Source organism: Phaethon lepturus, unplaced genomic scaffold (genome assembly GCF_000687285.1).
Source record: "Phaethon lepturus isolate BGI_N335 unplaced genomic scaffold, ASM68728v1 scaffold5003, whole genome shotgun sequence".
In the NCBI taxonomy this organism is placed as follows: domain Eukaryota; kingdom Metazoa; phylum Chordata; class Aves; order Phaethontiformes; family Phaethontidae; genus Phaethon; species Phaethon lepturus.
Genome location: NW_010531102.1, coordinates 59,434 through 68,599, shown reverse-complemented (window position 1 = coordinate 68,599; position 9,166 = coordinate 59,434). Strand labels below are relative to the sequence as shown.

The 9,166-nt window shown below is 36.4% G+C and overlaps 1 protein-coding gene across 1 annotated transcript in view; it reads left to right on the top strand.

Annotated features, from left to right (window-relative positions):
- HERC1 (HECT and RLD domain containing E3 ubiquitin protein ligase family member 1) overlaps positions 1-9,166 on the top strand; it is an 83,742-nt gene that overhangs the window by 50,201 nt on the left and 24,375 nt on the right. Inside the window, exons 39-49 of the mRNA XM_010284437.1 lie at positions 219-379; positions 1,988-2,104; positions 2,289-2,520; positions 2,796-2,920; positions 3,208-3,428; positions 4,654-4,922; positions 5,530-5,582; positions 5,790-5,990; positions 6,616-6,790; positions 7,493-7,763; positions 8,592-8,805. Of these exons, the coding sequence (XP_010282739.1) occupies positions 219-379; positions 1,988-2,104; positions 2,289-2,520; positions 2,796-2,920; positions 3,208-3,428; positions 4,654-4,922; positions 5,530-5,582; positions 5,790-5,990; positions 6,616-6,790; positions 7,493-7,763; positions 8,592-8,805 (2,039 nt within the window). The remainder of the gene's footprint in view (positions 1-218; positions 380-1,987; positions 2,105-2,288; positions 2,521-2,795; positions 2,921-3,207; positions 3,429-4,653; positions 4,923-5,529; positions 5,583-5,789; positions 5,991-6,615; positions 6,791-7,492; positions 7,764-8,591; positions 8,806-9,166) is intronic.

Below are 9,166 nucleotides of genomic sequence, written 5' to 3'. Positions count from 1 at the left end.
CGCTCTTCTTAGAGGTTTTGCAGGTATAATTTGACAAAAGCCAGAACAATGTCCTGTTACCAGGAAAGTGAAAGTAAAATACTCACCTGATTTATTAGTCAGGCTGAGTTCTGCACAAAGTGGGGAAAATGCGAAGTGCTTACTTCTCTTTTATCTCCTAGGACAGCTCTTGGTCTGTGAGGGCTTTTTTTTTAGGTGTATGTTGTTCTTTTTTAAAGGCAAATGTTCTCCAGTTACCCTACTACAACTGTACTTCCAGCACGACGCGCTCAGACTCCTCCCATATCTTCTTTACCAACATCTCCTTCCGATGAAGTCGGAAGGAGACAAAGTTTGACTTCTCCTGATTCCCAATCTGCGAGGCCTGCCAATCGTACAGGTACGCTTGTAGTCAATATAGATAGAAATGTGGACAAGTCAGTAAATTCTCAAAAGTTCAATGTAGTTTTTTAAGACATTGAAAACCAATAGGATTTCTTTTTAATGCAACCTAATGTGCAAAGCATTGTGTAAAATCTTTTATGATTACCTTAGGGTAAAAAGCTGTAGAACGTCTAGCTGTAGACTTTATCAAGCAAATTAAATTAGTTTTTAAAGCTGTGGAATGGATTATGAACTACATGTATAAAATGAGATGCAGTATAATTGGTGATTACTACAGAATGTTAATCCAGTTTGGGCTTCTTTCCTTGGTTGTGTGCCACTGTTTAGTGCACTGATTTTCTAGCTTTTGTTAGATCATACACCACGCTGAAAACAAGAACTGGTGTATTTTATGATACAACACCAGTATAGCTCCTTCCAGTTAATCTTGTTTAATGAGATAGAAGGGGCTTGCCAACCTTCATGGACTCCTCATGCTGCCATTGGCAACCATGTGGAAGTAACAGGAAGCTTTTTTTCATAGGAGTTTTATTACTGCCTGCACTGTACCACTCAAAACAGAAACTTGCTTTGTTCCAGCGTACATACAGAATGCATACCTAGGAGTAGCAGCAAATTGTTGCATGAGAATCTTGAGCTTCTAAAGAGCACAAATGAGTATTGTGATGCAAAGGAGATAATACTAAAACAAAAAAATAAAAGTCCCTATGTATGTGTTTTGTATTAAATTAATAGAGGAGACTGAGTTAAAGTATATTCTCCAGATTTCATATTCAGTGCTGAGAAACAAAGTCGATGCCTTAAAATTCCTGTTACAACTTTTTATTCTTGCTCTTATATCCTGCTGTTAGTTGGGTCTTTTAGCGGTCTCATCTGTTGCACAGCAACTTGTCTGCAATTTCATGTGTGTTTCTTTTTTCTTTTTTTTTTTTTTATTGAGATGACTTGCCTGTAGTCATGATGCTGTCTTTACAGCAGTGTTTTTTAGTACATTGTTGATGTCTTCGCGTTGATCGGACCTCACTGTCATGGCAAATGATGAGAAAACTGTGTTTTTTGGGCAGTAACTGACCTTTTCAGAGTCCCTTGAAAGACTCTCTGCACAGAAACATAGCCATCATCTGCAAAGAGATTTTTTAGATATGTCAGGAGCTTAGTTGAGGTCTCTTTCTGTACCTTAAGAGGAATGTGTATTCGTGTGATCTCATACCGTTTGGGAATCTGGATGATTCGGACGAGGATAACTTCGAGGATAACACCTAGTCAACCTAAGTATAAATCAAATAAATAATTTGATACGGTTTGAAATGGAAATAAACTTCTTAGAAATCTTAAAAGAATCTTAAAAGAAATAATACTTTGAATATCATCAGTATCCTACTTGATTAAACAGAGACTTACATGATATATGTGTTACCAATAAGAGTCAACGTAGTCTGGTTTCATTACAGAAAGTATCTTTCTTTGTGGGAATTAGTAGAAAGGAAAGTTGTTAAAGGCAATTTTTCCCTTACTTTGATATATTAGTTTCAAATAAGGTCTAGTAAAGTAACACTAAAGAAAGATTTATGCACTTTACATTTATCATTTTCTGTCTTTTAAGCCTTGTCTGATCCAAGCAGCCGACTTTCGACATCCCCTCCTCCTCCTGCTATTGCTGTTCCATTGTTAGAAATGGGGTTCTCCCTCAGGCAAATTGCAAAAGCTATGGAAGCTACAGGTAATCTATAATTATGATACCAGTTTCAACTGAAAAATTAAGAAAAATATGAAACACTTTTTTCCAATGGAATACTTAAATTTTTAAGTTCTGTGACCACTTATGGGAAGAAAAAAAATTTTTTCACCATCAGCGATATAACACAATTCTAAAGAGTGAATTTTTTTTTTTCCCCTACTTTCAGGTGCCAGAGGAGAAGCAGATGCACAGAATATCACAGTGCTGGCCATGTGGATGATAGAGCACCCTGGAAATGAAGATGATGAAGAGCCCCAGTCAGAAGGGACTGCAGATTCACGGCATGGGACAATAGTTGCTGGAAGTGGTGGAAAATCTGGTGATCATTGTTATTTGCAGTCACCAGGTGATATCCCATCTGCTGATGCCACTGAAATGGAGGAAGGCTTTAGTGAAGGGTAAAATTTCTCCTAATTGCTTGTTATCTGTTGCTGAAACTGAAAATCTCACAAGTATTTAATCTGATTTTCTGAGGTAAATCTCACAGTCAAAAAGACAGTAAATATGTGCGGCAGTGGAACTGAAAATTCTTGAATGCCCAGTTCCCTTTTTTCCTTCTGTGAAAGAAAGAAAAAAAAAAAGTGCTAATAAGTATGATCTCAGTATTTTTCCTTACTGCATGTGGCTGTTGAAAACTTGGTTTGATTTACCTGTAAATTACAAATTCTTGTAGCCCTGATAATATGGATCATGTGGATAATGCAGCATCTGCAAGTGGACCTCCTTCTAGAAGTCGGTCAGCTGTAACAAGAAGACACAAATTTGATTTAGCTGCCCGAACATTGCTAGCACGTGCTGGTAAGTACACTGAAAGGCTTCCTTTGCTTATCCGGTAAATGAAGGGGAGGGGGATTGGTACTTAGCATGAAAGTTACAAAACTCTCCTATCACCATGTATCGGTGGATATTTAATTTAAGTGTTTTATGTGGTAATAAGTAGATTTTGATTAGCAAAAGAGTTAAAGCAAAAGGAAGTTGAAAGTACAGTCATCTTTATTATATGCAAAATAAATGTTGGGGTTTTTTTCTTCTTTTTTTTTCCTTCTTTCTTTTTCCTTCCCTTTTTTTTTTTTTCTCCACTTAAGCGGGATTATACCGCTCTGTACAGGCCCACAGGAATCAGAGTCGAAGAGAAGGGATATCTTTGCAGCAAGATCCAGGGGCACTTTATGACTTCAACTTGGATGAGGAGCTGGAAATTGACCTTGATGATGAAGCAATGGAAGCTATGTTTGGGCAGGACCTGGCTAGTGATAACGATATTCTGGGAATGTGGATCCCAGAGGTATTGGATTGGCCTACCTGGGTGTGTGTGACTGCAGCGGGGGCTGCTTTAACTTACTGCTTTTTGCATGTTCATATTTTTAAATTTAAAGTAACATGCATATGCATATAGCCTGTTTGACAATGCCTTCCTAAATGCCAGCAATGCTTAAAATCTTCTTGTGTTCTGTAGCTTCACTTTTAGATTAAGGATAGTGCTTTCTGGTGTTTCTTGCTCTGTGCTTCTCAATGTACATAATTTTTAGTTCTCCCTCCCCTGAAAGATGAGAACAGAACTAGTATAGTTGTTACTTTGATTATATCACTTAGAAATCATGTAAGTGTTCCAGATTTTGCTTAGCTGCGTGAGATAACACACACAGTTGTAAATGTTTGTAGTACTACTAGTAGTAATATCATCATCATCATCTGATCTGTAGCAACATAATTTGAACTTAAATAGATTTTTCTTAATTTAGTCATGTCATGTATTTCATTCTCTGGGAAGGATATGGTGACAGTCCTCACTCAATTGTTGTATAGACCACTAAAAATATGTTTGAGGTGGAAAAGAAATCTAATAACAGCAGTTTGTTAATCTTTAGATTATATGTGTTAAATTAGCTGAGAAACCCACAAGACTGAGCTTTTGTCTTCTAATTATGGTGTTACCTGACTATGAAGCATGTTTCAGTATACATACTGAATTTTTCTGAGAGCTTGTTTCACTGGAACATCACAATGAAATTACTGATATAGGACAGAAATTTAATTATAGAAAAATTAACTTTATGTTCAGACAAACCCTTGGAATTTATTGACACAAATTATAATTATTTTTGCTCATTAAATTTAAAGTCCAATTGTCAAAAAAACCCAAGGATTCCTTTTCTTTGTTGGATCTAATCTAGTCAAGTTCTGAGGAGAACCAGATAACTTAAAGGCAGCACTGAATGTGAACTAGCAGAGTTATATGTAAAAAGTTACACTGTCAAGAATTTTGAGTCAGATTTGAAGTGAAGTAGGAGAATCTCATCTTCTGAAACTTTATTTCCGAATGTTTTTCCTGTTCGGAGATGGTCTGCTTTTCATTGTGTCATAAATTGTCTGTTTCTGCTTTGCTTTTGTTCAAGTTAATCATATAAATGCCACTCTGTGTGTGTAACAGAAATGGGCAGGAACATCCACCTAAGAATATTGGCCTATTTTGTATCTAATACAAAGATATTTATTGTGTACAAATAACATGTGAAAATCTTATTGTGCAGCATGTTTGTGAATCTGAAGACAGAGAAGAAGTAGTGGTTTGTGAACTATGTGAATCCAGTGTTGTCAGCTTCAATCAACACATGAAAAGAAACCACCCAGGCTGTGGTCGTAGTGCAAATCGCCAGGGCTATCGTAGCAATGGTTCTTACGTAGATGGCTGGTTTGGTGGCGAATGTGGAAGTGGAAATCCTTACTATTTATTGTGTGGTATCTGCAGAGAGAAATACTTGGCCCTGAAGAGTAAATCTAAAACATCAACTTCTGAAAGGTATAAAAGTACAAGATGGTGGAATACTCTGTCTAAAAAAGGAAACTACTTAAAAATGTTTACTAGTATCAACTTTTTAAGAGTTTGATTGAAGAAATTAGAATCCCTAGCAGAGTTTGTCTTTATTTTAACTGAGGCTTAAAATCATTCTCTGCATTCAACAAATGCATATTTAGAAAACAGGTTGTCTTGATATTTCTATTCTTTTAAATGAAAAACAAGGAATTACTTCCTGGTTCATGGTTTACTGGGCATGGTGGTGTTGGGATAGTGATTGGACTTGATGATCTTAGAGGTCCTTTCCAACCTTAAGGATTCTATGATTCTACTGTTGTTGACTTTTAAAACTTGTTTTTTCAATTTTGTCTGACAATTCCAGTATTGTTTATGGGCCTTTCTCACATTAGTATGCAAAATGCTTCTCCCCCTCCACAGATGCTTTTAGAAGCCCTTTTATTCATTTATCTGTTACTAGCCATTTCCAGAAATCATGTATACATTGACCTAACAGTAAAGTAACTTAATAGTAAACCATGTTTAAAATTATTATGCATGTATGTAAACCATTAGATCATTCAGTTATTTTCTTTGTTATTTTTTCATACAGGTATAAAGGCCAAGCTCCTGATTTAATAGGTAAACAAGACAGTGTCTATGAAGGTATGTTTCTAAGTTGCTGAAGATATTAAATAGTTCACACTTGCCCAGTGTTGTATTTTTCCATAAATAAAGAAGATGAGTTTTTAAAACTACTGTGTTGCAGATTACAATCCACATTTTATACCCCGTATTGGTTTTTTTAATTAACTGAAGGTATTTAAAGTTTAGGTTTTGTAACCAAGTTTAATTCCATTTCTCCAATTATAGAAGACTGGGATATGTTAGATGTAGATGAAGACGAAAAGCTGACAGGAGAAGAGGAGTTTGAATTACTGGCTGGACCTCTTGGGTTAAACGATCGACGTATTGTACCTGAACCTGTACAGTTCCCTGACAGTGACCCACTGGGTGCTTCAGTTGCAATGGTGACAGCTACCAACAGTATGGAAGAAACATTGATGCAAATAGGTAAATTTGAAATGTGTTTCATTCAAAGAACAAATACTTCCCCTTTGGTGTGATTTTGTATGGGCACTGTAGAAATATTTTGACAGTCTTTCCTGTCTCCCGCCATGAGGAAGTGAAGGCAGGGTTCGGGATTGTCCTTTTGTTATAGGGGAGTTAGAGAGAGTGTGTGAGGCATTTATATTGGCAAAAGGCTTGAAGCTTTCATTTACTAATAAAACTGTGACCATCGTCCTAAAATGGATGCCAGTAGCACGTTTTGCAGAACTCAAAGATGGATTCATGGATTTAAGTTGGGACTTACTGACCAGCCTGTTGAAATACAGGATCAATATGTAAGTTTGTAGTCCCTTCTAATGGAAAAGGGAGACAGAGGAATTAACCTTAACTTGAGTATTGTCAAGTTGTGCTAACCTGTCTTTGAAAATAAGGCATAATTAAATTATGGACTGTATTTCAGGAGTGTATTTTCTTCTCAGTCATCATCACTATAGTTCTGTATGTATGAAATGTTGAAAAATTAATGAGTAACTTGCAAAGTTAGGCCAAATTTGCTTCTGTGCTTATTACTGTATGATAATGTTTTTGTTTTCTTTAAACACTAACGCAAATCATCATTATTTCCAAGGCTGTCACGGCTCTATAGAAAAAAGTTCTTCTGGCAGGATAACCTTAGGAGAACAAGCAGCTGCCCTAGTAAATCCACATGACCGTGTTATGGCTCTAAGAAGAGTGACAGCTGCCGCCCAAGTCCTCCTTGCAAGAACTATGGTTATGAGAGCGCTCTCACTTTTGTCCGTCAGGTTTGTGGCATCCTTGACAGCACTTCCTTCCATTAGGACCAGTTATCAAGTTATGTTTGATAGGGATGCAGTTTTAAGCTATTTGGGAAAGTGATTGTCATTGTATATACTTACTTCATACTATTAAGAGAAAAAGTTAGGTTGATTTTGTTCTTTTGAACCCTATCTTTGAACTCTATGAAAAAAAACTTCTACATCTTCTAGGGAAAGTGGTCTCCAGTAGTATCAGCCATTCAGAACATAAAGTTGCTGTGTTTGTCAGTGAGTTTTTGTTCAAGGCAAGTATTAGAACTTACAGGTAAAAGTTAGAGGAAAGAAGATGAAGTGAAGGAGTTGATGGGATATGAGATTTAAAAATGGGCTTTGTACAAGATACGTGTGCAGCTATGAAGACGTTGCGGAGATCTGACGTACATGTGCATATTGTCATAGAACAGCTAAACGTGAATTATCCATATAACTTGATTTATGAGTGATTCCATGTAAACTCAGGGTTTTTTGCTAGGACAAGTCTGTAATGTGTTTTTATCTTCAGCTTAAAAGAAAAGGAGTGGAGGGGCTGCAGCTTAATTTCTCTTTTGTCCCTTTCCCCCTGCATGGCAACAGTGTCCAGCTAATCAAATAGGCAGTGCTCACCAATGATGAACGTGCGCTAACAAATGTACTAACAAATCCAAGAGCATTTGTATTCATTTTTGACAGTGGTTCGAGTTGTAGCCTGGCAGCTGGTCTTGAATCCTTGGGATTAACAGATATCAGAACTTTGGTTCGTTTAATGTGCCTCGCTGCAGCCGGGAGAGCAGGCCTCTCTACCAGTCCATCCACTGTGTCAAGTTCAACAGAGAGATCTAGAGGAATACACAGCAAAACAAGCAAGCCTATATCTTGTCTTGCCTATCTGAGCACAGCAGTAGGCTGTTTGGCATCAAACACTCCTAGTGCTGCAAAACTGTTGGTACAGTTATGTACACAGGTAGGACTGTTATTTCAAAATAAATATTTATATTAAACTACTTATACATGAGATGAAGCAATCCATTTTCTACATACTGATAATTTGTGCTTTTATCTTCTGATTTGTCATGAAACTGACCTCAGTTTGAGGATCTCCTTAGAGTTCTTGTTTATGGCTTTTTGCACAAAGGTGTGTTTTACTGTTGGTAAAAATCAAGTAACTTTTTTTTTTTTCTGAGTACTCCTTTCAAGGGACGAAAAACAGATGTGCTTTTTGTATTGATCGGGTTTTTCTGTTAAAAAGTTTTGGTGTTTTTAATTTGAGTCATCGCTATGTGGAGCACAGATTGTTTATACTTAGGCACTCTACAGCTGTGGAAATACAGCGGGATTTCATATGTATCGGGAAACTTCTAAGCAATCCGGGTAATTGTTTTGTTCTTCAGAGTTTGAAATACAATTGTGGAGAAATGAGAGTGTTGGATGGGATAATGGATTTTGTTATGTGTTACTGGTTTTTATCCTACTACCAGGTGCATAACTTTATCAAAAGTTCCTTAGTTTTCTTGCCAGTATTCTTGGTTACTTGATTTTTTTCTTCTTCTCCCCTCCCCCCTTTAATCCATGGATCTGGATAGTTGGTTCCATTAAGACCAGGTATTCCCTATAAATTCCATGTTGTATATGATCTTTGTGTGTTAAAATAAAAGTGGTTGGGAGTTGAGAATTTCTGAGAAAATTTGTAAATCTTTAAAACTCTGCATGGTTTGTTAAACTAAAAATGTTTTCCAAGATTGATTTTTCTGTTTGTTCTGGTTATTTATTGTCTTTAATTTTTTATTTTTAGAATTTGATTTCTGCAGCAACTGGTGTAAACTTGACAACAGTTGATGATCCAATTCAGCGAAAATTTTTGCCAAGTTTTTTAAGAGGAATTGCAGAAGAAAACAAACTTGTCACATCTCCAAATTTTGTGGTTACTCAAGCACTTGTAGCATTGTTGGCAGACAAGGGGGCCAAACTGAGGCCAAATTATGATAAAGCAGAAATTGAAAAGAAAGGTATGATATAACTTTGTTTTTAAGTGTTGAATCTTCAATTCCTCATTTATATTTAAGGAGAGACTTGCTAGAAAAACATATAACTAACTATACTCTCAAAAATATACAAAACTTGTTTTAATCAAAGTAATCTTACAGTTTATTACACAAATTTTACTTAGAGATACTATCGTATTATGTAGTTGCATCTTTTGCCACTGAAAAAAAAATAATCTGACCATGTGTGTATTCAAAGCCATATAGCTGAGACATTCAGCCTCGCTTGTGCCACCTAATGAAATTACGGGGAACAAGAGTTGACTGCTGTCCCCAAAGAACTGTTCTGTCTCTGACACAGAAAGTTGTGCTGCCTCTGCTGTGA